This window comes from Penicillium vulpinum (genome assembly GCF_028829585.1).
Source record: "Penicillium vulpinum strain IBT 29486 chromosome Unknown utg000003l_segment0_segment0, whole genome shotgun sequence".
NCBI classification, from domain to species: Eukaryota; Fungi; Ascomycota; class Eurotiomycetes; order Eurotiales; family Aspergillaceae; genus Penicillium; species Penicillium vulpinum.
Genome location: NW_026643243.1, coordinates 9,174,578 through 9,200,975, shown reverse-complemented (window position 1 = coordinate 9,200,975; position 26,398 = coordinate 9,174,578). Strand labels below are relative to the sequence as shown.

The window sequence follows — 26,398 nt, the reverse complement described above, 5'->3', positions numbered from 1 at the left end:
AATCTCATTTTCAACCATTATGGCACCCCTAAAAATTCTAGTTGTGGGGAAACCATCCATCAGCCAAACCCCAGAACGTGGCACCATCAGATTCTCAGTAAAGGGAGTCGGCCATGAGCAAGAGAAAGTTGCCAAAGAAGTGACAATATCATCGACCAACCTACAAAACTGGATTAAATCAAGCTTTTACTCTCGTACCGACGATGAGCCCGAGCCCCCTCTGACAAAATTCTCATCCACGAGTATCAGAACCTGGACAAAATCCACGGATAGAAATGGCAACAACGAGTCCCACCCACACCATGCCAGTATATCCTTCGAGGCCGTCTTCCACGACTTCACCAAGTTGAATCACGCGATCAAAGAATTGCTGATCTATCCCAAAGTGGAAATCGATGGTCTAGATTGGAGTCTCACCGACGAAACCGGGAGACGACTGGCTTCTGACGCACGTAAATTGGCTCTACGCGATGCTATTCAACAAGCTAGTGACTATTCGGAAGTGCTTGGACGCGCTGTCTCGGTGGTGGAAATTGCCGACCAAGGAATGAGTCCTTACAGGGCTAATCACAGACAAATGATGGCTGCTAGTTTTGGTAGTCACACTGGGGAGGATCCTTCGCCGCTAGACCTCACCCCTCAGGATATTGATGTCGAAAGTCATGTCAATGTCACTTTTGAAGCCGTGTAAGACTCGGGATATTTAATTTGATGTCTTTCTTCCGCTACCTATTTTAAATTGACAGCTAAACTGAGTTGTTTCATGAGTATCTCTTGGATATATTTGTATTCCAATATTCTTTTTGACTTTAACCGGCATTAAATATCTCCCACATGAGACCGTCAAAGTCCGGAGCCCCGCTGAAATCCATGAAGCTCCCGGGCATAGAATCATGCAGCCAACTTATAGAATCAACGTGCGGATGGTAGTCATCCACCAAAGAGTTCAGCGGCAGGTTTCCAATGCCAGAGTCAGCACTTCGCGCAGAAGGCATCTCTATTGCTTCATTGGCAGTCTGGAGCTGGTGTGATCCTTCTATGCGCGAAGTCGAGTGATTCCTGCCTTGTATGGTCGAGCTTGAAGGGGCCTCTAAGCTTCGAATCCTGATAAGTCTCTGAACAGTCATACCAGATAACTCGTGGATGCAATCCCTAGCGCGCTTGGCCTCAGCCCAGTATTCTCCAATACTGCTTACGATATTCAGACTGATGCTCGTATCAGCGACCACCTCATCAATGCGCACCTCTAATGCGACACGGGGCAGCCTCCACAAGCAATGAAGCATTATCAGCGTGGTCAAGAAGACGGAGTGAACAATCAGTCGGCTGTATAGCAGAGCTTCCTGCCTGTAAAGCTCCCCAAACCCACAGAGAGGATCTACGGCATGTTGAAAACATACCGCCAGCGTCTCTTCTGATGGGTCGGGAATTCCAGGGCTAGGCCTTAGCACTAGGACCATCATTTCGTGATACTTAGTTTCGCATATTTTTGAGATAGTGTCACCTCCAGCTCCACGAGGAATGTTTGCAAGCCAGGTTTGAAGGCGTTCGATTATCTCTGTCTGCCACAGATAGATATCGGGTATCGGTGGGTAAGCGTATTGTGGGGGATCTCTGCAGATGCTGTGCATCACATATTTAATCTCAGAATTGATGCGGGCGAGTTTAAACAAGTGGATAGAGAATGTCATATGTCATATGCGAAATTGTGTCATTTCGCGAGGCTTCGTCCCAAACTAACTCGGAAAGTTGAGCATCAGAGACATCTGAAGGAAGCTGAACATTCTATTAGCCCGTGTTTGTTAGATCATATGGAATCACTTACGCGAAGCTCGCATGCTTCATCTCTCACCCCGATCGGTCGACCCATCATCGTTGCCAGTGTACGATCCAAGCTGTAAACTACCCAGAAGATGCGAGTCCGCATTTCCTGCTCCAAGAACGAGATGGAGAACGTCGAAGATGCACGAACATCACGCTGAAGACCTAGGTCAATAAGGGATCCCAGGCATTGATAATTCAGGCTCCAGATATTGATGTCGCATGACGGATTATGAAGTCCATAAACCATCAGCAAGAGAAGACTCTTCAGTCCGTCCAAAGAGCTATCGGCACAGGCACGTTCTAAATACTGGGTAGCTGCTGTATAATATCCCCCGGCTGGAAGTGGAATTCTAAACCGCCTAGAGAGATCCGAGGCTGCTATTGCAAGCACCATATAGATGTGAAAGGCATCTGCTGAGTTTGGGGGTGCTTCATTGCTATACATTCTCTCGATTCTTGTCATGTGGGACGGTTGGTGTAGAAACGGGTATACGAGATGCACCGAAGCAAAGTACTTTGAGGTAAGCTCCACGGCGTCTTCTTTCTGATTAGGGAGCGGTGCTGGACTGTTGAAAAACTCAGATGACAGCGAAATTGGCTTGTTCGCATTGCCATAGTTTCCCGATGGCCCCGTTCGTCGACCAGCGCTAGAAAATATGAGGTTTGCTAGGAAATATCCACTTGAAGGACCAATCAATATATCTCGGCTCGCCCGAGGAAAGAGAGACAAGACCAATTTCATGAGCCGGTCTTTGATTTGTCCGAGATTGTTCCAAGTCTGCTGGATTGGGTTGTTCATAGTGAGGTGGTATTGACTGACCCGCACTCTGTGGAATGGAAGACTCAAGTTGAGCGCTTTCCTCCGTGGATTTGAGTTGTGAGATATCCGGCAGGTCTACTTGCGGGCCATCTTCGAGCTGGACCGTTGGATCTTGTGCCTTAACTAAGGTTTCTAACCACTGTACTCGCTTTTGTAGATGTGCAATGTACCTGACCAGCTGTTAGTATCAGAAGTGATAGAGAATCAGAGAGTGATTCAGAGGATGATAATGCACACGTGCGATTGACCTCTTGTTTTCCATCGTTCACGCAGGCTTCATTGGCCTTTCTGCATGAAGCACAGCGGGGAAGCTCTCCGTCACAACGGAATTTCCGTCGCTGGCATCTCCGACAGGCGGCGCGATTCCGAGCCCGCCGAGGAGAATCCATCACAGCACTGACAGCTTCCCTTATGGGGGTTGAATTTTCCGATTCATGAATATGAGAAGAAACCCCGAATTCACAGTGTCTTCTGGAATGAACAGTCACTGTAAAGGAAAAAAAGATGGGTGAAGGCGGGAAAGTTCCGCCAAGAATGGATGTCATCCGTCGCATTCCGTCGCGTCATTAAAAAGGAGAACTTACATTCCAATTCTAGCCAGTCTATAACTCCATATTATTTTGTTTCCGTTAATATAAAACTGGCATTCAGAATGGTTCTTGCTCATATTGGTACGGTTCCCTTCCCGAGAACGACCAAGTACTCACATTGACCCCGGTAGTTCTGTTCAAATTCCGTGTGGACGTCGGAAACGAAGTGAAGCAGGAGTTGCTTTCCCAAATTAAAACACTCAACTCCTTGCCCTGTGTTAAAAGCCAAAGACTCGTTGCTGGAGGTCCCTCAATAACAACCCCAGTTGAGAAGAGCAAGGGATATCATTATGCTCTAGTGAGCTAGCATGAAGATCGAGCAGCATTAGCAGAGTATCAAGCTAGCAGTGAGCATGAAAGGTAATAAACAACCGCTTGGAACGTTGAGTACCTAGTAAATAATCATGCTATTCAGTGTCACAACCACGTGCTCTCTTGCTTACAAGGAGGATCTAGTTCGGTTTGATTTTGAGACTGATCAAGTCGACGAGGCGCTGCTAGGATTTTGATATATCCGGTGCCAATATCAGTTCTAAAAGAGAAATTATTCAACGGCAAGCTCTAGAAATGCAGAAAAACTAAATTGTTTGTGGAGTTGGGTGTGGCTGCAAGGCCCGAATCAGAACGCAGGACGCGGTATATCATATCTTAAAGAGCAGGGGTTATTGGTGTATTATCCAAGGATATCCTTTTTTACCTTAGAGAGGGGTTTTATGGATTTCTTACAGACAAATGTTTATCAAGAAAAACTGAGATGTATTATTGCATTTCTGGTTCGTTGGTTCAAATTCCAAGATGTTTGTTCACATCTGCAATCACATCTTCTCTATTTGACTTTGTAGATACCCTTGAGGGGATGTGCTGATCAGGGCGAGTCAGAACCCCTCCACCATTAACCGATTCATCAGCAAACCAGCTTTGCCTGACGATTGTAGAATCTACCCCAAGGCGCCAGGTATTAGGAGGTGCTCCAATTGCATCGCAGTGCTTCTTGCAAATTTGCAATGTGAGTGTTTTGCTGTTCCTGTCCCAAAATCAACGTCCAAGAGTCAGGGCCACGGAGATCCAGGGTACTCTACTGATAAGCCCGAACCTGATCTACGTCAAGCTTCTTGGCATAAGGAAGGTCAGAAATGGCCGGGAATAATTCTACAGTCATGCTCGCAGTTTCTTGTACAGAAACATGCATTGGTTTTGGTTTTGGGGCAGCGTGCAAGTGTCGGAGCCAGGATATATATATACTGGTCGGCCGAATTTCTCTACACTTGTCTCAGTAAATCTAACCCTGAATCTTTGTTTGTTCATAAACTATTTCTAATGTCAAACGATGACTGGCGCAGCGATCAGCTCGCTGACCTACATACATAATGTATATGCAATGACATCATGTTCGGCTGTAGGCGGCAATTGCCGAGTATTCGGCAAAACATTCTCTCCGTAAAACATTTTGCTCATTAAAATATGCAACGCAGAGCGCGCGCTGTGTGCACCCGATGCCATGGTCGCAAGGTATGTTTGTTGTTCATGGATTTCTCATATCAATACTAATAGTCACGAAGGTTCGTTGCGACCTAGAAGGTCGGCCAAGTGGCAACTGTAGCCGTTGTGAGCATGAAGGCCATACGTGTCAGTAAGCTTACCTAAACCCTAAAAAAGAAGCATAACTATTGACATGACAGACCTCACGTTGGACCTCGAAAGCAAAGGAAAGCACTCCGCTCCTCACTTCATTCGTCAGATACCAGCCTCCTGTCACTAAGCCGAACAGCCCCTGCTGTGACACACGAATGCACAGTACAGGAAGCCACGCCCTCCCCCTTTCAACCTCTTGGCCATCGTGATATCAGCTGTTTGGGACCTAACAATGTCAATGGCTGGCAGCAGCCAAATTCCATCGATGGAAGTCAGCTCATTCTGGACACAAGCCAAGCTTGTCGGCTTCCACCCCCTGTCATTGCCCATGCCTTTGCTGATTTCTATTTCCGGGAGCTATTTTATTTTGTGCCAGTTTTGGATTACGGACAATCCGAGATACCAAGCTCTACTTTGCTACAGCAATGCCTGTGTTTCGCGGGAAGTACCATGCGTCAAAAAACAGGGCCAGCCGAGTGGACCACATTTGCCATTTATGGGCGGATAAAGACATTGCTCTTTCTACACCACGATCCAGCTCCATTGAATATGCTCAGTGCTCTTTGTATTCTCAGCACCTGGCTTCCATATTCTCCCGATGCGATAGTGCTGGATAACCCCTGGCAATGGGCTGGTATGGGAATCCGACTCGCAATTCAGTTGCACTTGCACGAGGACGAGACATACAGCCGATTAGAGCATCCTGGAAGAGCACGCAGAATATGGTGGTATCTCGTTATCAACGATACTATGCAGACGGCTTGCTGTGGGCGTCCTGGAATGTTCCCCTTGGAAACGTCCGTCCCACTGCCTGTTCCTAGTGACTTCAAAGATCCCGATCTCGGATCACGCGTTTTCTGCCACTTGGTAGATCTCTGCACAAGTCTGAGGAAGGTTTTGGATCTGGCTAGAGTTGATAATACCTCATCAGAGGAGGCGTATCTGATCCTGGAGACACTGGGACTGCGGAGACAATCGTGGCCTTTCGAAATACAACTGTTCGACACTGAATCTAGACGACCATACAGTCGCGCTGTTACTGAGCTCCATATATTTTACCTGGTGACTGTCATTTTGATATGCTTCCTTGGCCGCCGGGACAACCCCTCGTTGTTTAAGTTTGCTTCGATGACAGCTTCTTGCTGTGTTTCTCGGCTATATGAGGAGATCATCTACCACGAGGATGTTCAATACCTATTACCAATCCATTCTTGGGTTAACCTTGTCGCTGGGATCCCCCGAGCCTTCAGTGACAGCGGTGCATTGAACCCAGACCGAGACGAGGAGCTCAGAATCAGCACGCAGGTGCTGGAAACTATGAGTGAGAAACATACCTCCGCTGCTTACGTACTGGACAAAATCAACGGTCTCAACAAAATGCATGCAGATGCGTTTCCCGCTCAATCTGATAATACGTGGGGTGCTTTTTCGGTACCTGAGCAAATGAAGGTGGTTCAGCTCTTCCCTTTCCCCTCCAGCTTTTGCCCTATGCTCAGCTTGCTAGGAACGGTGGAAACCAGTGAAACACAACCACCGGACGTGCTTGTTACTTCGTCTATGGATAGCAATGATTGGCCGATAGATTGGTCTTTCTTCTTATTTGACGGTCCCATGAGTTTTTGAACCGAGGAAATACATATAACATTGCTGGAAATTTTAAGTCCATAGCGATAAACCTAAACATCCAAGTCTATTATAGATAACTAATTGAGCAAAACACTTTGCATGTTTCCAACGTTTTATAATTTGTGGCTGATTATTCTAAGCTAAAAATAACTAATATCAAACTAGATATTTAAAGGGGATTGATACAGCCCCCCTGCCTGAAATTTCAGTACCGCCTTCCCAATTGGGCGCGACCGACAATTCTGCCATATTCTCTGCCGCTCCAGTTTTATACTACCATATATTCTGCCACAACTATAGTTATTCCGGTCTATATAGTAAAAAAATGCACCATTTTAATCAGAAAAAATCGTATATTTTATTGGTTTCTGCATTGATCTACTCTAAAAATCCAGTATACTTCCCCCCCCCTCTCCCCTCCCCCGCCGCGCGTTTTGCTCCTCTATGTCCACGTCTACGTCCACGTTCTTCAGTATTAACTAGACTGCGACATCGCCCATGGACGGGCGGGTGGGCATTGCCCACGGGCCTTTTTAGTAAGCAGAATTCCTTCACCTCGTGACTTGCATTATTTGTGCATTTTTTTCTCTGTATTTTTAAGTAATTTGATTACATATACTCCGTATATAGCAGTGGTATTGGTATATAGCAGGTTTAGAAGCCTTTATACAATGACTTGGCACACTGTCAATTTTCTGACATGTATCAGAAAAGTGAGGTTTAGAAGGCTTTATACAACCGGTTTGTATTCAGGGCAAACTGGTTGAACTGGAAAATCGGACTTCGCTAGCCTGTCAATATTCGAAATTCGAACTTCTTTGTAATTATAATTATTTAACCAGAGCACCATCGACTGATATAGGTCTGCTTCAATCTTCTACTTATCTTATAAGCCACGGTTAATTCCCCCGACGGATGAACTCGATATTTGTAGTGTCGGCAAAGTTGACGGTTAAATTCCAGATTTGCCGATGTTCGGCTATATAGTAGACGTAATGTACTTTTTTTGTCTATTTCGAATTCTCAATCCTCCATCTCAGAAAACTCTTTCAGCTCACGCACTATCAGCAAGAAAAAAAATAATATGGCATCCAATCCGAAACCTGGTGGTGTCCAGTTGACATTCCTCACAACAGGAACAGTACGCATTAGACCCTCAATGCGTTCGCAACCAGTAAGCAAATTTGCGATTTTTCGACGTCTGCGATCACTTTGCGACAAACAATGGACCGAGCCATTACCAGTCGGGGTGTTCCTCATTCGCCACCCTGAGGGTCTCTTCCTTATGGACACCGGACAATCTCCATGCTGCAACGACACTGGATATTTCCCACGACTCGCTCTCTTCAATGGCTTCCTAAGCGAGTTCACCATTGAGCGTCAGGACGGAGTCCTTGAACAACTTCACAAGCTCGGTATCAAGGCGACTGATCTCAAAGCCGTGATCTTGAGTCACCTCCACAACGACCACGCGGGTGGATTAGAGGACCTGATCGCGGAAGCACCAGATCTACCGATATACGTCAGTCGTGAGCACTGGGGTGCTTTTGGGGAACATCCTCTCTTTGCAAGCATGGAGGGAGCGACACCAAATCATTGGCCGAAGGAATTCTCTCCAAAGATTGTAGACCTGCAGGACAGACCACTTGGACCCTGGAAGCAGTCTTACCCTGTAACGGAGGATGGCAGAATTGCCATCGTTGATACGTCGGGACATGTGCCCGGGCATATCAGTTTGGTGATTTACGGCGATGGGGAAGACGAACAGAGTCAAGTCATATACTTCCTCCCTGGGGATGCAACATATAGCTTGGACCTTTTGGACAAGGAAGAACCCGATGGGATCAACGATGACCCTATGCGTGCTTACCAAACGTTGAAGATGATCAAGAAATTTGCCAAAGAGACTGATGTGGTTGTCTTGCCCAGTCACGATGTCAATACACCTCGCTTGCTTGCTGAGCGAGTAGTCTACCGACCAAGAGAGAAAGAGTGATTTGAGGTTTCATGTCGTGTACGAGATTGTGTCATTTGGATGAGGAAAGTAGTGTACTTGTATATATATATATATATATATATATATTTTGAATTTCTCAAGGAGCCTTAATAATTAATATCTTGCTCTTGCCTATCCTATTCGTTTTACCTAACGGTGGTGAGTCTTAGGAACACATGTCTCTCCTTCTTCCATATCAACCCAGTTCCAACAAGCCTCCCACAGAGCCTCACATTTCGCCTCGTCTTTGCTTATACGGGCAGGGGGTTCAGGCATCCTTCCATTGAAATGGCCCCTTACTGATTCGTACTCAGGGTCCAAAGCCAGCGCTAAAACATCTCGGGCTGATTCTGAATTTGACCGAAGCTTGTAAGTAAAAAGCTTGATTACTGGAAGTAAAAGCGATAATAGCCCAAACAAAATACGGGTGATTGGACGCTGAACAATGTGGGCCCGGGAGTTGACAAGGCCACCTGGGTCCATAGCAGTCACAGTAACCTTGCGGAATTTAGGATTCTGGTTTAGGTTTAGCGTGACCCTCTGCAGCTTGGATTTTAGGGTCATACCTGTTGAAGTCGTTGGTTCAAGCTCTGCATAAACATGACATTGGCTAGTTTGCTGTTTGCATACCGTTGCCAACCCATATCATGTTCTGTTCCGGCCTCGTCTGCACCAGGATGGATCAATACATCGAGATTTCCACTAGGAGGAAGTTCTGCGCCTAGTTTTGCCAGCGCGTTGGAATGCTCAGGATCGTGAACTTCGGAGCTAAGCATAACCACTCGACCGGTTTCGGGGTCCATGCTCGGTAGAAGTAGGAGAACCAACAAGAAATGCGAAAGATGATTGACTTGGAATGTAGATTCCAACATATCTTTGGAAAACTGCTGACCATCTAGCGACCATGTAAATGCATTGCAAATGATAGCGGAAATGGGTGGAAGTTCATTGGATTCTATCAGGCCAGCAATTTCGCTCGAGAATGCTCGTACTTCTAAAGTAGAGTTCAGATCCACACTTTTGATCAAGAGCTTGCTGGAAGGGTGCTGGTGCTTAATTTTTTCCAGTCGAAGTAAGTATGGGCTCTTAGGGAATTTTGTTGCATTTCGGACAGTGCCAACAATGGTCGACGAGGGATGTAATGACAGAAGCTGTTGCACGGCTTCAAGTGCGAGCGAGCCGGTTGCACCAGTGATAATTACTGTGCCCACCATGTTTGCAACATATGTATAAGAAGAAATAATTCAGAGAGCAGAAAAAAACAGTTGATCTAACCTAAGCAAGAGGGGTAGAGGCCAATCATGAACTTTGCCGAATGTTCGGCAAAGTGTGCGGCAATCAATATCCCACTAAATTGAGGAAGCCTGGGTCCTGAAAGGAGATGTAGGGACCTGAGAAGGATGATTCAACAAAAAGAAAAATCTGATGGATGATACAAAGGCAATCGGTATGTAGAAATCGTGAGATACTTCGCCACTGAGACGCGGTTTACAAGCATGGGAATGAAGAACTGATATTGGTCTAATGAGGTCGTGAGAGCGCAAGAGTAGGAAGTCTAGAGAAGATTTATGATGGCCATGATTAATAAGACTATGCATCAGAAAAAGGGCTAAGAACTCCATGTTTGAAGTATTGTGCCGATACACCGAGAACCGTCGCTATTCGGTAGCTATTCGACCTCGGGATTTATCATAGAACATTGAATCCCATTCCTTAAAGGCATAAAAGAATGTAATCATGGGACTATTTTAGATTCTCACACCAGTCCCAACTCAAATCTTCCAGTTTCAACTCAAAACGTCCAGTCCAACCCCAAATCTTTCTACGGACACCACAATGGCGCAAACTCCTTCTGAGAAAATGATCCTGGGTGCCCAGATGTCAAAGGAATTCCTTGGCGAGGAGCTTTTGTCTAGTCTACGAAAGGATGCTGTGAGTTATGAAAAATCTTACTAAAATAAACTAAACTAAAGATTTAGAGCAATGACATCTTCGCCAAAGCGAGTCAAGAGTATATCGCTGAAGTTTGCTTCTCGAGCTACGCACGTCCCGGCTTGAAGTTTCGCGAACGATCATTAATGAATATTTCCATGCTCACGGCTTTGAACAGAGGCCCTGAGTTGCGTATTCATATCACTGCAGGACTTCACAATGGTTTATCAGAGGAAGAGATTTGTGAAGCTTGCAGGCATGCTATGATCTATTGTGGTGTTCCTGCTGGGAGAGATGCACTTGCGATTGCGAGTGAGGTTGTCAACTCTCAAAAGAATATGTAGATAGAGAAAGGAGATGACTGAAAACCCCTAAAAATCAATTTCTCATAAACACTTATTTTACTGAGACAGTAACCCTAAGCCCAACGGTTTACTCGATGGTATTCCCCTTCCAACCCTTATTAGGATTTAATATCTATATATCAGAATGTGAAATTAGCTTCATGTGTTTGTATCAAGCGCTATGTATTCAAGCTAAACCCTAATTAACACTTTCCCGGTGGTAACCCTGGTTTCCAAGTCTTTATGGGCCTGCTCTATTTCCTCTAAAGAATAGAAGTGACCATGCTTCTGGACTTTCCACTTTCCAGCCTTCACCATATCAAGGGCCTTGTTACCATATCGCTCAAGTCGCCCCCTTGTACTTATATAATTTCGCAAAGTGGGTCGCATGATAGAGATGTTCTTCGCAGTCAATCTATCGAGGGAAAAAAGGGGCACTGGACCACCTGAACAAAACATTAGTTATCAATAGATAGCTTCTCAGAGCCCTGGCTGTACTTACTGGCATTGCCAATGAACACAAATTTTCCAAATACCTTGACTGCTGCAAGGCTGCCCTCCCAAGTATCCTTCCCAACGCCATCGTACACCTTTGCGCTTGCTTTTAGCCCTGGCCCTTGGCCTGAAGTTTGAACAATTCGACTTACCACATCAACACCTTCTCCGTTTGTCAACTCCTGCACCTTCTGAGGCCAGTCCATCTCCTCCCGATAGTCAATCATATGACTCGCTCCGTGCTGCAATGCCAGATCACATTTCTCACGTCCTCCAGCAGTTCCGATTACCAATGCGCCCCGATCACGAAGAGCTTGACAAAGCAGAAGACCTACCCCTCCTGCAGCTGCCTGAACAAGAACACTGTCACCAGCTTTCACGGTGAAAGCCTCGTCAATCAAAGTCAACGCTGTCATGCCCGCCAAGAACACTCCGGCTGCATCCTCATCCGCGATACCAGATGGAACCTTGATGACTTGAGTGATCGGAACTGCTGTGTACTGTGCGTAGCCGCCTTGAAAGATCCATACTACTCGATCGCCCTTTTGGATACCAAATGGATTATTCTCTGGTACTGCTTCGACAAAGCCAGAAGCCTCTTGGCCCAAGATCAAATTTGAGTCTTGGGAGCTAGGGTAGACACCAGTCCGAAAATACACATCGGCGAAATTCACGCTAGCAAAGGTGTTTCTGACAATGACGAAGCCATCTTTCAGTTCAGGGACAGGTACGCGATCTGAGAATTCGAAGCCGTCAGGTCCGCCAATCTTGGATAGAACTGTCGCCTTCATATGGGTAGGGGTCGTCATAGTGAAGGTAATGTGCTGATGTGCGTTTGTATGAGTTCAACTCTCTGACTTTATGCCCTTGGAAGAATCTCAAAAAGGACGAGTGCCTCGGCTGTGTGTGAAAATTTACCTGAAGTTGGACCGAGTCGCACTGTGGTCAGTACCGACTGCCGAGTTCAACCCAGCGACGCAAACCAGGCGAGAGCCGAAATCCGGGGGATCTACCGACTACAGCGAGCGTGTAAGATCACAAGATAATTCTAGTTGATCTATGAGCTTAAAGTATTAACTGTAGATATAAAACAGCAAACCTGTTACCTCTTGTCTATCAGCTTGTTTTTGATTGTTTTAGGTATATCATCAAAATCATGGCGTCCAAGTCAGCCGGCGAATTACACAGTGCCAATGATGCATACACTGTTTCGGAAGAGCCTCTTGGATCTATTGATCATGTGAAAATCATCATTATCGGAGCGGGTGCGAGTGGATTGAATATGATACGCACTCTTCGCAACAGTATCCCAAACTCCGAAACCGTCGTTTACGAAAAGAACCCGGATATTGGAGGCACCTGGTACGAGAATAGATATCCCGGTTGCCAATGCGATATTCCCTCCCATAACTACCAATTTTCCTGGGCGCCAAACCCTCACTGGAGCAAGTTTTACTCTGAAGCCGGAGAAATCCACCGCTATTTCAAAGATTTGACGACTCGAGAACATCTTGACCTAAATATCAAGTTGCAACATCAGGTCGAACATGCAGAGTGGAACGAGGATGATGGCCTATGGCTAGTTCGTGTGAGAAACCTCACCACCGACACAGTCAAGACTGATTCGGCCCACTTTCTTTTGGATGCCTTGGGGATTCCCAAGTAAGTCATTGAACAAAAGCAATAAGCCCTAAGCGCTAATATGTTATACAGCAACTGGAAGTGGCCTGATATTTCGGGTCTTCACACGTTTAAAGGCGATCTAGTCCACAGTGCAAACTGGAAGGAGGACTTTTCGTACAAAGGGAAGCGTGTGGCGGTGATAGGAAACGGGTCTTCTGGTGTACAAATTGTACCTGCTATGAAACCAGGTATAATGTCTTGTCACTGTTCACAGGGTCAAACGCTTATTTAATCAGATGTTGAAACGCTTGTTCACTGTGTTCGATCGCCCCTCTGGGTAGCCCTGGCGGGCGTGGACAGAATGGCTGAAAGTACAGCTGGCAAAGTGCTGTCAGAGCTAGAACTTGACGGAGATCGTTTTACATCAGGTCAAATGACCAAGTTTGAGACGGACAAAGAATTTTACACCAAATTCATCAAAGCTACAGAAGAGGTGGTTAACAATAAGTTTGCTTATGTGAGTGAAATTACTTTTGGTCAGGTTTAGCACTAATTCCCTAGGCAGCTTGTTACCTCATCTCCATTGGCGGATGTTGTGAAAGAAAATATGATCAAGTATATGACCCAAGCCTTAAAAGGCAACCAGGAGCTTATCAGCAAGCTGGTACCTGATTTCCCTTTCGGATGTCGACGTATTACACCAAGCTCGGCATACTTGGATGCGTTTCACAAAGACAACGTCCAAATCGTGACCCATGCATGGTATTGCCGAAATCTATGAGAATGGTCTCGTAACAGACCAGGGGCAAATGATCGAAGTTGATGCAATAGTGGATTCAATGTTTCATTTTGTCCTCGATTTCCAATTATTGGGAGAAAGGGCAATCTCCAAGACATATGGACTCAAGGACTGCCATCATGCTACATGTCGCTCGCAGTGCCCAGCATGCCAAACTACTTCAGTGAGTAGATTTTTAGGGAAGGTGAACCTAAAGGCTAATTTTGAAAGTGTTTTTGGGACCAAACGCACCTATCGGACATGGTAGTGTGCTGACCATCACCGAGCACGTGGGAAAATACATCACTCGGATCATTCGAAAGTGCCAGGAAGAAGGTATCAAATCGATAATTCCGAGGCAGGATGTCGTGGACGAATTTGCCGAGCATATCGCAGCTTTTATGCCTCGAACTGCTTGGGCAGGAAGCTGTAGTTCTTGGTTCAAGAACGGGGAAAAGGATGGCCCTGTTACAGCATTGCACCCGGGAAGTTGTATTCATTGGTTCCACATGCTGCAGAGCTTCCGAGGAGAGGACTTTGAATTTACACACTGGTCCAAAAACAGATTCCAATACTTGGGTAATGGGTTTTCTACATTGGAGGCCCCGGGAATGAACTCGACATGGTACTTGGATGAACCAGACAAAATGCTTTGATTGTATTTCTAGTATAGTTCCTATTTTGGGGTTGTTAGGCTGAAATGAAGTTGATTTCTACATCTTTTGATGAGCCTTTTAATTTCCCTTGTTCTAGGGAAATCCCTTGTCATGGGTTTCTTAAAAATACTAACTCAAAGGACTGAGCCATTAGGCCTCGTGAAGACCTTACAAGCCTTGTTAGTGTTTTTTCGCAGACTTGAAACCCATTGTTATTAACACGGGCAACCTAGTGAATATAGATCATATAGATCCATTTTTCAAAGTTGATACATAGAAAAGTCATTTTGTATATTGCACACACACCCTGACTTTACATATCATTTGCCTAAAACCTCATTCAGCATTTTTATGGCCAATCATTTCCATCATTTTAGCAATAACACTAGAAAGGTCAATGGCATCTAGAAAGAGCACAAAAAAAAGACGTGGTAGTGTTATCTTAAGATATAAGCCTAAAGAATATTTTTTGAACCAAATGATTCAGATTTCTGAAGCTCTTGGGTTTTCAAGAACAGAGGTCTAGTATTATCGTCTTATACTGAGCGTGGGTTCAATTCCAAACGTTGTCTGTCTTGAAAGCTGTGCTAATTACCTACTCAAAGCGTGTAGCGATAGCCTTCAAGCCCTTCCAATATCTTCCCCTTTTTGTCGGCGGCTTGGTTCTCACGGCGAAAGAATGCAGTGATAAACAGGGTTATTAGGATGCAAACCACCAAGCAAGCAATAGAAGCGTATAGCCCAGGGCGATATCCGGGATAGTCCTGCTCCCAAAACACCAGTGATCCAAAAATTCCCCCAATAGCGGCCAGGCTGGTCTGAAGCGGAACAGCAATTTGCCTTTTGCTCGAGCCAACAACATTGTTTGACAAGAAGGCCAACACAGTTGGAATGGCACAGTTGTTTCCAATAACAGCGAAATATATTCCAACCATGTTGTAGGCCGTACTGTTACCCCAACCAATCATTATTATCCCAACACCAGTCAGAAGCATGAATTCAACGATGAAAGCTTACTTAAGTTCTGTATCGAGTTTATCCTCGCTGATAACTTCGGTGTATTCGACTTACCGGATCTTTAGGGGCTCGGAGGGATGCTTCCTGTAATTCAGGCTCTTATTAAAAGTTGCGTCACGAACGTATTTGTAGCTATTCGTACGCGGGAACCAGACTTTCCAGATATTGCTTGCTCGGTATCCTACTAAGTAGCCGATTTCAGCTCTGCAGTGCATTTTATCTGATTGAGGAATCCCCTAGATTCTCACGTATATACGACAGCTATAAACCCTAAGGTTTGAAAGGTTGATAGGAACGAAGGTGCCTGTTCCTTATTGGTGAAACTCTTACTGTGGAATAATCCACTTACCTAAATTAAGTGTCAGCCAAAATGACCGCCTTTGCTGCAACGTATTTTCATTGGTCCACTTGGCATATCCATGAACCACTTGTAGACCCACTTTCTGCCACTTCTTGGCATTCAGGAGCTATTTAGTGAGCTGCTTAGCACTCTTTGAAATACACACTCATTTTACCACTTGCTCTGTACAGTAAGCTCCTGGTATCAAGTCATCCCAGTACTCCATCTGAGGGAGATATGCAGTAACTACAATGAAGATGTAGGGGTAACTGGAAATCTCTGTATTGCGCGTAAGGAGAGAAAAGAAGAGAAGAAACTATCTGCATGCTAAGACTTAAGTACTGGGAGATCACATGACCTGTCAACACCATCATTCGACAGTATTGTTTGATATCCAAATCCGCAGTTTGCGGATATTGTGGATCGTGCCGCAGCCTACTATTAAGTATCAAAAGCCCCTTCGTACGCGAAGTACTAGGAATAAAGAGCTTCTTAAGCCACCGAAGTCCAATTTTATCAGAGGTCTAACTGTTAGGACTAACTTCGAAGCGCCAATCCCCCGGGAGGCCGTTAAACCATGATTTAATAAAGACTTTGCCTTCACAAATCATACACGGAAAAAGGGCCCAGCCAGAAGTATTCGTATATTCAACCACCGTCACCTATTCACGATTTCTAGGTTGTAAAACCGGCCTCCGACTATAGTATTCACTCCTTATAATAACCTTCGCAGTTACAGTCAATCCTATCGCGAAACCAGTCTTATCAAAGTTATAGATATCGTTAGGATCGATTCTATATTGAAGGATTGTCTTTTGAACCAAATTGAACCACTCCCTAATGATTTCAGGCTCTTTATATTTCGCACGCTCGTAGTTATATCGTTTCGAGAATCGGTAGGAGAGAAGAGATCGTCTTTTAACGAAGTTTGTAACCCAATTTTCGCCGACCGAAAGAACCGGAGTAGTTCCGCGCTTTTCAAGGAGAAGATTCGCTATTTCTCGAACGGTAAAGGCCGAGGGGCTGCTCCACGTAGATCTATAGAGAGAATCTATTTTTTTAAAAGAGATTCCTCTTCGATTTCTGTCAATTTATATAAATTGGCGCGAGAAGTCGCGCGGTTTTGTACCCTATAGAGACGGGTGGAGAGCGTTGAATTCGGTATATTAAATCGGCGCGCTGCCTCACGAATAGAGCTGATCTCTTGATTCTTAAAAGCCTGGATAGCTAGTAAAATCATATCCTCTTGCTCTGTTGAATTTTTAGAGCTTCGGGAGCGTATTGGTGGCATGGTGGGTGGTTGAAGAATAAAGGGTTGAATTAATTAACACGTTTTGGGTGGGGTGTCCAGCTCGCTTGTGTGTCCAGCTCGCATGTGAAATACGTTAAATGCTCTGATGTAACTCCTTAGGAGAGCCCTGTGGAAGTTTGATTGCAGGTGGCGGTCACATGACCTTCTAACCGCTTTTACTGAGCAGGGATGCCTCCGTTATATTAGGCAGGGTTATATCTTCCTTACTGAAGTAAAACCTCTATAAAGACATCGCATTCAAAATATTCTAGGAGCCTGGAATCCAGGAATAGATTTGTACATTGCCTTGCATTGTTCCTACAGGGCTCTAGGTCCTCCAAGACCTGTGGACCGGAAACGTTGGATTCTTAGATAACCCGCCCACTTATCCACCTGGGCATCCATCTCTCTCTCACTCACACACACCCCCCTACTCTTTACACATCATCTCAACATTTCCCGACTTTTTCTGTTTCTTTATACTCTCACTTGACACATGAACGATGCAGGGTCCTGAGGCTTCGAGCCCCGATGCGCTCGCAGGCCTACCATCAACCCTGAGAACGATGATAGGCAATCCGACGACGTCACCGATTAGCTTTGTCTCCTCAACATCACCACCAGTACAAAACGATCCATCACTTTCACAGCACCAACTCCAAGCGAATCTACAAAATGTGCTCTCCTCTTTGTCGATGGAGTTCCGTCAGGAGCCTGTGCTGACCAGTGGCAACTCGACCGGGTCAACCGGGAAAGGCATCTTGATTGGGATCTTGTCCGCGTTTGGCTCGGCTGCTGTCGCATTTGTCGTTCTAGCGATCTTTTTCTTCTTCAAATATACCCGTCCGGGCCGGATTATGCTCGATCGCATCGGCAGGCCCGGTGAATACGACGACGAGCAAGCCTTTGCGCGTGAGGAAGAAGCGGCTCTAGGGTCAATGGATGACTTAGCGCGATCGGAATACTTGAGAGCGAAAGGTGAGATTACATGTGACCCTAAAGATCGCTTTACTAACGGTCGCAGCTTTTGTTCAAGGAAACCCCCCCGAATCTGTGCAAACCGACATATCCCTATCGCAGTTCCTCGCGATCCAAGAAAAAGGCGTATCTGCGTGGGAATTCCAGCCAGAGCTGGAAATTGCAAATTGCTTTGTGGAAGGACGAACAGAGATTGAGTTCTTTGACTCGGAGTGCAGTGTACAGACCAACCTACCAATCCCCAAGCAAAATGATGTCTACTACTGGGAGGCGAAGATATACGATAAGCCTGACTCGACTATGATTGGCATCGGTGTGACTACGAAACCATACCCCCTGTTCCGAATGCCTGGTATGTTAGACCCTTTTTTTTGTACATCAAGATTCTAACAACCTAGGCTTTCATAAATCCTCTGTTGCCTACCAATCCACGGGACATCGCAGACTCAACCAACCATTTAATCCCACCCCATACGGGCCTCCACTACTTCAGGGCGATGTTGTTGGTGTAGGCTACCGACCTCGATCTGGCACCGTCTTCTTCACACGCAACGGCAAGAAATTAGAAGACGTGGCTCACAACTATCGCTCACAAAACCTCTTCCCCACCATCGGTGCTAACGGACCTTGCACTATCCACGTGAACTTTGGCCAAATGGGATTCGTATTCATCGAGGGCAATGTCAAGAAATGGGGCTTGGCCCCTATGACTGGCAGCCTCGCCCCACCCCCGCCCTATGGCAGCGAACAAGGCAGCATTCTACTTGAGTCCGGCCGCGAGAGTGCGGCTCAAATCTCCCAGCGTGTTTACCAAAATTCAAACTACGCAGCCTCAGGCTCAAGTGTCAGGATTCCTCCGGCGCCCAGCCCAGGTCCTTCTCGATCACCAACTGACATTTCCCTTGCTCAGCTGACCCACATTCCTTCTCATGAAGATGCTGGCGAAGGGTCCAGTCGTTTTGCTTTGGCCGATGCGGATGAAGCAGCTCCTGATAATCAAGAGGCCCCTCCCCCAGAGTATTCTAGTCCCGACGGCAGTCGTAGGGGCAGTGATGCCTCTCTTGAATTCCCAAGAGCTTCTGACCACAACTCTCCATCAAATGACTCGATCAATTCTCAATATCTACCAAGCTACCAAACAGTGGTAGAAAGAGATCTAAATGAACACAACTCAGGACACTCCTGAATAAACCCCTAAACCTGAACATATCTCGTGGCGCGCATGAGAGGCTTTGTCTGATCATTTTTTTGTCGTTTTATTTAGCGGGCTAACGGAAGGCGTTATAGCAATTGGCGAAGCCAGATTTTTTTATGTATTGGAATGGACTTTGTGTCCTGAATCAATGAATTCATGGGGCACAGTTGTTTTTGCTATCCTTGCCCTTTTAAACCGCATACCCTCTTTCAACTTCTATATATTTGAAATTAGGTCGGCAGATATATAGACAGTCCAGATACCGATCAACTACACACTTGACACATTCGAAAAATACTATCTCACGGACATCTGGATTGTGTAATGAGGTCGTAGGGACGTCATCGTCCACTTAGAAGTTCCAACCTTGGAAGATCTACGACTATAAAGTACACCTTCAAAGACCTTCAAAGACCTCTAACACACATTTTTTTTTTTAAAAAAAAACACTCCAACACTCGATCTAATATCAGATCTTTCCATATCTGTGGCTCTGTTGCACATCACACTCCACTTAACCCCAGCTCCACCAGGTCCACTCCTCTCACACTTCCGGTGTCTACAACTCCAACCCTCTCTTAGACTCCGAAACAATTATCCTCCAATCGGCACTGCTATTTGCTTGCATTGTCCTACAAGGCGCGCCCCGTTGTGATACGAGCTGGGGGAAACACGAAATTGGAGTTCTCTTATCTCCACTCTGCCTACCAGCCTCCGGATTTCTGTGTAGACACTGTCGAGGTGTACATTTTGCATGACATCTATGCAGAGCGCTGTTAGTTTTGGACTATCTTTGAACAGTCTGAATCGCAACCCGTGTGGGGGCTATTACCGTAACGCCTTTCTTTTCTTTTTTTGCTTTAATTAGCCCGCCTCTCATATCCCACGGTTTGGCCATCAACCAATTTATTTGAGCCAGCCCAGAACCCCCTGCTACTGAGACCCGCGCACTATTGGGGAATAGGCGCGCTCGGGCAGTTTTACTCGCTTTTGATCTGTGACAAGTCCAACTTGTTGTTCGTGTCTCGCATGTCGATGATGGGCGAGACCGACCCCAAGGCAGCATTCCAAGTCATTGTCTTGGTAAGTTCAAAGTAGAACACGTCACGTGCAGGGTTGATGTCAACTTGCCTAATGGTTCTAGCTTTTACAAAAAGAATCTACTTTGCTAAATGCTGACTTTCCCTCAGGGCCCAACTGGTGGACCCCGTGAAGATAGTGTTACAGGCATTCTTGTTCGGTCAACGTCGACGAAATGGTCTTCAAACTCGGTGGTAGCTGTTGACGCAGGTACCCTTCTTGCCGGTATCATTCGATTGCTGGAAGGATACATCCCCGAATGCAAGGATGATCAGGGGATAATGACAAGTGGGCCCTTTCAGGGGCTTGAGCTGCCCTACAGAACCGCACAGGCAAACGCAGCTCATGTATTTCGCGAAATCATCGGTGCTGTTCTCATCACGCATCCTCATCTAGACCATATTTCAGGGCTCGCTATTAATACACCAATTCTGGAGGCCGGTAACGGACCAAAGCCTGTAGCTGCTTTACCGTCTGTGTTATCTGCCATCAAAAACCACATGTTCAACGATGTCATTTGGCCTAACTTGTCGGACGAGGACGGCGGGGCTGGTCTGCTCACATATCAGCGCCTGGTGGAAGGTGGGAACCCTCGTTTCGGTCGTGGAGAGAGTAGAGGGTATGTGAGGGCATGCAATGGCTTATTGACAAAATGCTTGAGTGTTAGTCATGGCCGGTGCAAGCAGCGATACCATCCAGAAAGCGGGACCCATCATCGAGTTGGAAGTACCGTCTTTTCTGATCACCAATTGATGCTTCCCTCCAGGGCGATTTCAGTGGACCATACCGATAGGTAAGTCGGTTTACACTTTTTGTTCTTTTTTTACCCTAAACAAGAAATCGTTGCCAGTTTTTATTCTCCCGCTCGCTCCCCTCGTCTACTCCCATCCAACAAAGAGCCAATGATGGCAACAGTCGAAAGCTCGGCCTTCTTCCTGCGCGATCATCACACCGGCTGCGAGATCATTGTCTTCGGTGACGTCGAGCCCGACTCGGTATCTATGGGAACCCACAACAAACGAGTTTGGGAAACCGCCGCATCCAAAATCGCTATGGGCAAACTACGAGCGATCTTCATCGAGTGTTCCTACAATGACAGCACCGATGATTCATATCTGTACGGCCACATGTGTCCGCGACATCTAGTCTCTGAGCTCAGTGTGCTAGCCAACAGAGTCGTGGAAGTGCGGGATTCGAACACTGGCATGAAAAAGCGCAAGCGCGAACCTGTAGGCCCGAGCAGCAGCGAGCAAGTGAGCCCTCGGAATTTAAGTTCTGTCGATAAAGACAGAACCTCCGAGTCGCTCATCGAGCCTCCATTACATCCTAGCGAGTCATTCGAGATTCCCCAGATCCCCAGAGTGGATTTCGGAGATATTCTGGAAAATCCAGACCCTGAGACTTGGGCTGATACTACGCCACTTCCTCTAGAGGGATTACGGGTCTACATTATTCACATCAAGGAGAATCTTACTGATGGGCCTCATCCTGGAGAACAGATCCTGAAGGAGCTCCAGGATCATGGTGAAGCAGCCCATCTAGGTTGTGAATTCTTTATCCCGAATCCTCTTGAGGGAATATGGATTTGAAGCGTAGGAAATTATGAGGCCTTTTGTTTAACGCAGCGTTTTATTCATGTATACCCGAGTCCATTTAGTGCAGCTTTGCCTACGCTAGAATACAACTGAACCACCCAGATAGTCATTCTATGTATCCGCTTGGATTTTACGCTCTACTTGTTCATGTTTAGGCATCTGTAAAACGCAAGACAAATCTATTCCTCTATAAAATAAAATGCAAAAGGTGTTTTCATTCAAAGATCTGATACCGAGGCGCAGTCGAGTGCCAATAGCAGCTTCCACCGACGTACAGCTCAATAGCCTCGAAGTATTGCAAGATCTTCTTTGAAGCGGGTTTCTTCAATCTTTCCTCCTTGAGCTTTGCAGCCAAAGACTCTTGTTCCACGATAACACCAAGAAGCATCGCTTTTGCCGCATCGGCCGTGGTTTGATGCTCTTTCATCAAAACCATCACTCCATTCCTCAGTCGATCTGTCTGTGAGTCTTTCTCGACATTCCAACTGAAGTAATCATTGGTCAGACCGACGACATTTCCCATTGCAATGTCGAATTGCTCGACACTGGCGTATTCCTCCTCAGTGAGGGTCATATTCATTCCCCATCGGATGAAGTAAGAAGACATCCTTAATAATCGTTAGACTTTTTTTCCTTTTCACTTTTTGATGAACTTACCAGTAGCCACTGTTGGCAATCCGGTAGGGCATATAATCCTCCATCTGTGTGAAGTCACCGCCGATGCAGTCGAATGTTGCCAGATATTTTCTCAGCTCCTTGATCATAGTAGGAGCTTCCTTGGGATCAATGTCAATTGCCTTTTGAAGCACAACTGCCAGCGCCTTTTGTCGCATGCTTCCCGACTCAAAGATCGATTGATCAATGTTAAGTTGAAGGACCTTTAACATCTCATCGTGCTCTCGGCATGCCTATAGACTGTTAGATGGATTTGGGCTTTAGGGTTCAGGGTTCAGGGGGTTCTTACAGAGGCATGATCCATCTCCTCTGTCACATCTTCAGATAGTTCATCAGCATACTACTTATATATAAAGTAAATTGATGTCTTACCATCATGGAGCCATAGCACCTCGGCCAGAGTGGAAAACAGAACTAGTCTTTCGGGAAAGGCTGAGCAGTGGCCAATGGTGAAGAAGCTACCATAAGGGTTGGCGTGTCGAACTATTGCTTGATGCCTTTCTCTTGTGCCTTCCTCGGAAGCTTCCTCATCAATCTTTCTGACAGCATCTTCGACTTCTCGAGCGGCAATGCTGATTCCGGCGGGGTAGCGCGAAAAGAAGACAGGGACTTTGTTGCCTTGCACGGTCTCGAATACCGAAGGAATGGTTGAGCCCGGGCAGACGGGAGAATAAGTAGACGCTACCTGCATCTTGTTTGAAATTTTAGGTGGATTGTATCAATGGAAGTGTATGAGAGGATGTCTGATGTTGATGGTGCACATGGACCCTTTTATGTTAGATCAAGACACTTCAGGGCTATTATTGATTCTCTAATAGCAAGGTCACGCTGCCAAGAATATTGGATGGATGGCTCAATAAGGAGATAGGTAATATGCATGATATCACGTTACTAGCGATGGATCTACTGCACTAGTCGTAATAGCCCGATGGATATGTACGATTTGTACGATCGGTACCTCAAGTATCACTGAATAATTCCTAAAAGTCTCTTAAAAGTTAGGTCTTACCTTCAATAACTTCCCCCTTTTAACTAGAGACGGAACCAGAACAGGAACCAGAACAGGAATCAGTACATAAGTGCATTGCCACATGATATTGCAGGAAAATGGGCAATCGAAAACAACTTGCACTAACTTGCCCTAACTTGCATCCACCTGCATCAGCCTGCATCGGCAGTGGTAAACTTCACATCCGGTAACCGGGTAGCCGGAAGATCCAATTATTCGGGTGGTTGATCACTCGATATAGAATCAATCAATATTCGTTTACAGTTTACACTCTACATCCAATACTAGACTGAACAGCTTTCTGAATCATATGCAACATGTATACGGAGTAGCCAAAGTCTCCCTTGTGCTCGATCATAACTCGTCATAACCTGTCATAATCTGTCATAACTTTCTGATTCCTCATTCTTTTCTAAAATTGTAATAGAAATCTTCCAGGTACTCAGGAGTGAGGGGGAACAAATCGGCAAGAGAAGAGAGTATTCACTACTCTGTTATATCATATTTGCCTAGGTGTATATGTAATTACTATGTTAACTACACTATCGTAAGTATTCACCAAGTCCACAGCCCAATTTTAGGGGTTTCATTAGAAGCTTTGATCATAATCCCATATGTAAAACAGAAACGCCAGAAAATGTCAGGGAAACCTCAGAGGGAGAGTCACATTGCGGCTCAAAATCGGTGCATCACCAGCCAATTTTGCCTTGGTAAAAAAAAATTGGAACACATTTTCTCGTACGGGTCTTTTGACCCCTTTAAGAAAGAGTTGAGAGCTATTTGGAACGAATAAAAGAGAACTTATACATGAATGGGAAATATATACATGAATAGCAAGTTGGTCTTAGATAGCTATCTTCTCCTTAGCCTGAACAATAATATCTTCCCATACATGACTAGGAGTCCGCAGGCCCTTATTATTAGCCAATGTAATCCCGTTTTCATCAAGCAAAGGACTGCTACTAGGCAGGTCCAAGATAGGCTCTCCATCTCGAGCAAAGGCGATCAGCTCTTCCTCGCTACCCCATTCGCTCATGGCCATTAATCCGATAGGCACACCGCCATCCGGGGTATAACCAGCAGGACAATTGATGGCAGGGCAGCCACTAAAGTTGGCCAGCCAAACGTATTCCATATTGCGGACAGATGATTTAGTATCCGATAAACCTTGAGACAAGTCCGCCTCACCGTCAATATGCCATCCGGGAATGGGCGTTGTGGGCGAGACGATGAGCAGCCCAGGGTGGGTCTTGAAGAGATGCGCGAGATGTGTCATGAGAAGATTGCGCAGGCGCTGAGAGGCTAGCAAGTCCTGCGCGGTAATCTGATACATACCCATAGAGATCAGCACTTTGTTCGGGGCCGTGAGCTGCCGGATCTTGCTTGCATCAACGCCCGATGCGATCTCAGCCATGATCGTAAGGGCGTGGGCACGCTGACCCTCAAGCAGATAAGGAATTGTGATATCGATAACATTGTAGCCTTGCGCGCTGTAGTAGTCGAGCGCCCGATCAAGCACAGCGCGCACAGGGCCCTCGGCGCGCTCAACCCAGTCGCGGACAATACCAATTGTTTTTGTGTTTTTGGTGTCAGGTTGCGGGGGAGCTGGATACGGGAACTGTGATGAAATCGGGTCTTCTGAAGCTGGCGCTGGAGCAGCCATGAGGCGATAAGCGAGGGCGAGGTCATCGATGCTAGCAGCCATAGGCCCGAGAACACCAACAGTGGGCGCGAGGCTTTGGGATGGCGCACCGGACACACGGCCATGTGAAGGTTTCAAGCCCCAGATGCCACAAAACGAGGAGGGGATACGAATCGAGCCTCCGCCGTCTGCGCCAAGCGCAATAGGTACAAGGCCCGCTGCGACAGCATATCCGGAGCCACCAGATGAACCGCCACAATAGTACTCCTTATTGTGGGGGTTTCTAGGTGTTCCATAGTTAGGATTGTTGTTGTTTGTGTCTGAAGAGTCTTAGCCATGTTCCCAAAAGGAGGAAAGGGGCTCGCTCACCTAGTCCAAGCTCATGCATCGAAGTTTTTCCGATGATTAGAGCTCCGGCGTCCAGCCATTGCTTCACACACCACGAAGTCTCATCGGTACCATGCTTGAAATCCAACTTTGAGCCTAGCGTGCGGTTATAGCCCGTGAGGTGCACCTCATCCTTCACCGCGACCGGCACACCGTCGAGTGGGCCCAACCATTGGCCCTGCTTGTATCGCTTCGTCGATTCTTCCGCTGCTGCACGAATCAAAGTGACCTGAGACTCAATAAAAGCAGTTGAATGTTTCCCGGGCGGTTGAGTATCACGTCGGACCAGAGGCAATAGCGTCTCGATGACAACGGTCGGAGTCAGCTCCCCCGAGGAGTAGAGCGCGTGGTAGTCCGCGGAAGTATAGTACCCACGGTTTCCCTTTCTGCGCTCCACTTGCTGTTTCAGTGCCGACTCGATCTGGCTGGTATTGTCGACCGGGATGACGGTTGGATCGTAGCGGCCGGCGTACTGGCCTAGATGGGAGATTTCACGAATGACACCGAAGCCGGCATTGCGCCAGAAATGGCTCTGGATAAATCCTACATTATGAATTCTACAGAGCAGGAAATTAGCACCTTGCAATTTTTTGGGCAGACTCTCCTCGTACAATGTAGCGCCGATGGCTAGAGTCGTGCCGCGGAACACTGGCAGGACCTGGTCTTCATGCTTGTATGGCACCTCGGGACCCTCACGTGCTGGGGGGTAATTAAGAAAAGATTCTTTGGAGGGCATAGTGTTGGTGGCAGAATGATTTTGCGCAACTCGCAATTCTCGGGGGTGGCTTAGGTTGCTCTACCAATGATATCATCACCCCCGTGGCTACCTACGCTAATGCAGAGTTATATATATCCAGGCGCGGAGAATTGTTA

At 46.4% G+C, this 26,398-nt stretch overlaps 13 protein-coding genes across 13 annotated transcripts; 7 read left to right on the top strand and 6 right to left on the bottom strand.

Moving 5' to 3' along the window:
• Nucleotides 1-19: 19 nt before the first annotated feature.
• N7479_008524 (SIMPL domain-containing protein) lies at nucleotides 20-691 on the top strand (the record flags this gene model as incomplete). The annotated part of the gene is made up of 1 exon (XM_057256218.1): nucleotides 20-691. One exon carries the CDS (start codon nucleotides 20-22, stop codon nucleotides 689-691), a length of 672 nt encoding a protein of 223 aa, XP_057110080.1.
• Nucleotides 692-809: 118 nt separating this feature from the next.
• N7479_008523 (fungal specific transcription factor domain-containing protein) lies at nucleotides 810-2,623 on the bottom strand (the record flags this gene model as incomplete). Its single annotated transcript, XM_057256217.1, has 3 exons — nucleotides 810-1,614; nucleotides 1,742-1,776; nucleotides 1,826-2,623. 3 exons carry the CDS (start codon nucleotides 2,621-2,623, stop codon nucleotides 810-812), a joined length of 1,638 nt encoding a protein of 545 aa, XP_057110079.1.
• A 2,072-nt stretch (nucleotides 2,624-4,695) lies between these two features.
• On the top strand, nucleotides 4,696-6,489 carry N7479_008522 (Zn(II)2Cys6 transcription factor; the record flags this gene model as incomplete). The annotated part of the gene is made up of 3 exons (XM_057256216.1): nucleotides 4,696-4,743; nucleotides 4,794-4,864; nucleotides 4,914-6,489. 3 exons carry the CDS (start codon nucleotides 4,696-4,698, stop codon nucleotides 6,487-6,489), a joined length of 1,695 nt encoding a protein of 564 aa, XP_057110078.1.
• A 1,087-nt stretch (nucleotides 6,490-7,576) lies between these two features.
• Nucleotides 7,577-8,488, top strand: N7479_008521 (N-acyl homoserine lactonase family protein; the record flags this gene model as incomplete). Its single annotated transcript, XM_057256215.1, has 1 exon — nucleotides 7,577-8,488. The coding sequence occupies one exon, from the start codon at nucleotides 7,577-7,579 to the stop codon at nucleotides 8,486-8,488; it is 912 nt and encodes a 303-aa protein (XP_057110077.1).
• A 150-nt stretch (nucleotides 8,489-8,638) lies between these two features.
• Nucleotides 8,639-9,702, bottom strand: N7479_008520 (Short-chain dehydrogenase/reductase SDR; the record flags this gene model as incomplete). The annotated part of the gene is made up of 2 exons (XM_057256214.1): nucleotides 8,639-9,004; nucleotides 9,055-9,702. The coding sequence occupies 2 exons, from the start codon at nucleotides 9,700-9,702 to the stop codon at nucleotides 8,639-8,641; spliced, it is 1,014 nt and encodes a 337-aa protein (XP_057110076.1).
• A 622-nt stretch (nucleotides 9,703-10,324) lies between these two features.
• N7479_008519 (Carboxymuconolactone decarboxylase) lies at nucleotides 10,325-10,764 on the top strand (the record flags this gene model as incomplete). The annotated part of the gene is made up of 2 exons (XM_057256213.1): nucleotides 10,325-10,420; nucleotides 10,468-10,764. 2 exons carry the CDS (start codon nucleotides 10,325-10,327, stop codon nucleotides 10,762-10,764), a joined length of 393 nt encoding a protein of 130 aa, XP_057110075.1.
• A 192-nt stretch (nucleotides 10,765-10,956) lies between these two features.
• On the bottom strand, nucleotides 10,957-12,083 carry N7479_008518 (quinone oxidoreductase family protein; the record flags this gene model as incomplete). Its single annotated transcript, XM_057256212.1, has 2 exons — nucleotides 10,957-11,210; nucleotides 11,267-12,083. Coding segments are annotated over 2 exons (1,071 nt in total), but the record flags the coding sequence as incomplete, so codon positions are not given.
• A 332-nt stretch (nucleotides 12,084-12,415) lies between these two features.
• N7479_008517 (flavin-containing monooxygenase) lies at nucleotides 12,416-14,316 on the top strand (the record flags this gene model as incomplete). The annotated part of the gene is made up of 6 exons (XM_057256211.1): nucleotides 12,416-12,921; nucleotides 12,973-13,130; nucleotides 13,179-13,399; nucleotides 13,448-13,644; nucleotides 13,828-13,844; nucleotides 13,892-14,316. The coding sequence occupies 6 exons, from the start codon at nucleotides 12,416-12,418 to the stop codon at nucleotides 14,314-14,316; spliced, it is 1,524 nt and encodes a 507-aa protein (XP_057110073.1).
• Nucleotides 14,317-14,915: 599 nt separating this feature from the next.
• On the bottom strand, nucleotides 14,916-15,548 carry N7479_008516 (Major facilitator superfamily domain general substrate transporter; the record flags this gene model as incomplete). Its single annotated transcript, XM_057256210.1, has 2 exons — nucleotides 14,916-15,264; nucleotides 15,388-15,548. The coding sequence occupies 2 exons, from the start codon at nucleotides 15,546-15,548 to the stop codon at nucleotides 14,916-14,918; spliced, it is 510 nt and encodes a 169-aa protein (XP_057110072.1).
• A 1,919-nt stretch (nucleotides 15,549-17,467) lies between these two features.
• Nucleotides 17,468-19,128, top strand: N7479_008515 (SSH4 family protein; the record flags this gene model as incomplete). The annotated part of the gene is made up of 3 exons (XM_057256209.1): nucleotides 17,468-17,942; nucleotides 17,989-18,294; nucleotides 18,341-19,128. The coding sequence occupies 3 exons, from the start codon at nucleotides 17,468-17,470 to the stop codon at nucleotides 19,126-19,128; spliced, it is 1,569 nt and encodes a 522-aa protein (XP_057110071.1).
• A 1,038-nt stretch (nucleotides 19,129-20,166) lies between these two features.
• Nucleotides 20,167-21,806, top strand: pdeA (3',5'-cyclic-nucleotide phosphodiesterase PDE1; the record flags this gene model as incomplete). Its single annotated transcript, XM_057256208.1, has 4 exons — nucleotides 20,167-20,220; nucleotides 20,328-20,836; nucleotides 20,885-21,010; nucleotides 21,068-21,806. The coding sequence occupies 4 exons, from the start codon at nucleotides 20,167-20,169 to the stop codon at nucleotides 21,804-21,806; spliced, it is 1,428 nt and encodes a 475-aa protein (XP_057110070.1).
• A 220-nt stretch (nucleotides 21,807-22,026) lies between these two features.
• N7479_008513 (terpene synthase family protein) lies at nucleotides 22,027-23,178 on the bottom strand (the record flags this gene model as incomplete). The annotated part of the gene is made up of 4 exons (XM_057256207.1): nucleotides 22,027-22,420; nucleotides 22,470-22,720; nucleotides 22,777-22,805; nucleotides 22,860-23,178. The coding sequence occupies 4 exons, from the start codon at nucleotides 23,176-23,178 to the stop codon at nucleotides 22,027-22,029; spliced, it is 993 nt and encodes a 330-aa protein (XP_057110069.1).
• Nucleotides 23,179-24,340: 1,162 nt separating this feature from the next.
• On the bottom strand, nucleotides 24,341-26,261 carry N7479_008512 (amidase; the record flags this gene model as incomplete). Its single annotated transcript, XM_057256206.1, has 3 exons — nucleotides 24,341-25,458; nucleotides 25,508-26,082; nucleotides 26,137-26,261. The coding sequence occupies 3 exons, from the start codon at nucleotides 26,259-26,261 to the stop codon at nucleotides 24,341-24,343; spliced, it is 1,818 nt and encodes a 605-aa protein (XP_057110068.1).
• Nucleotides 26,262-26,398: the final 137 nt, after the last annotated feature.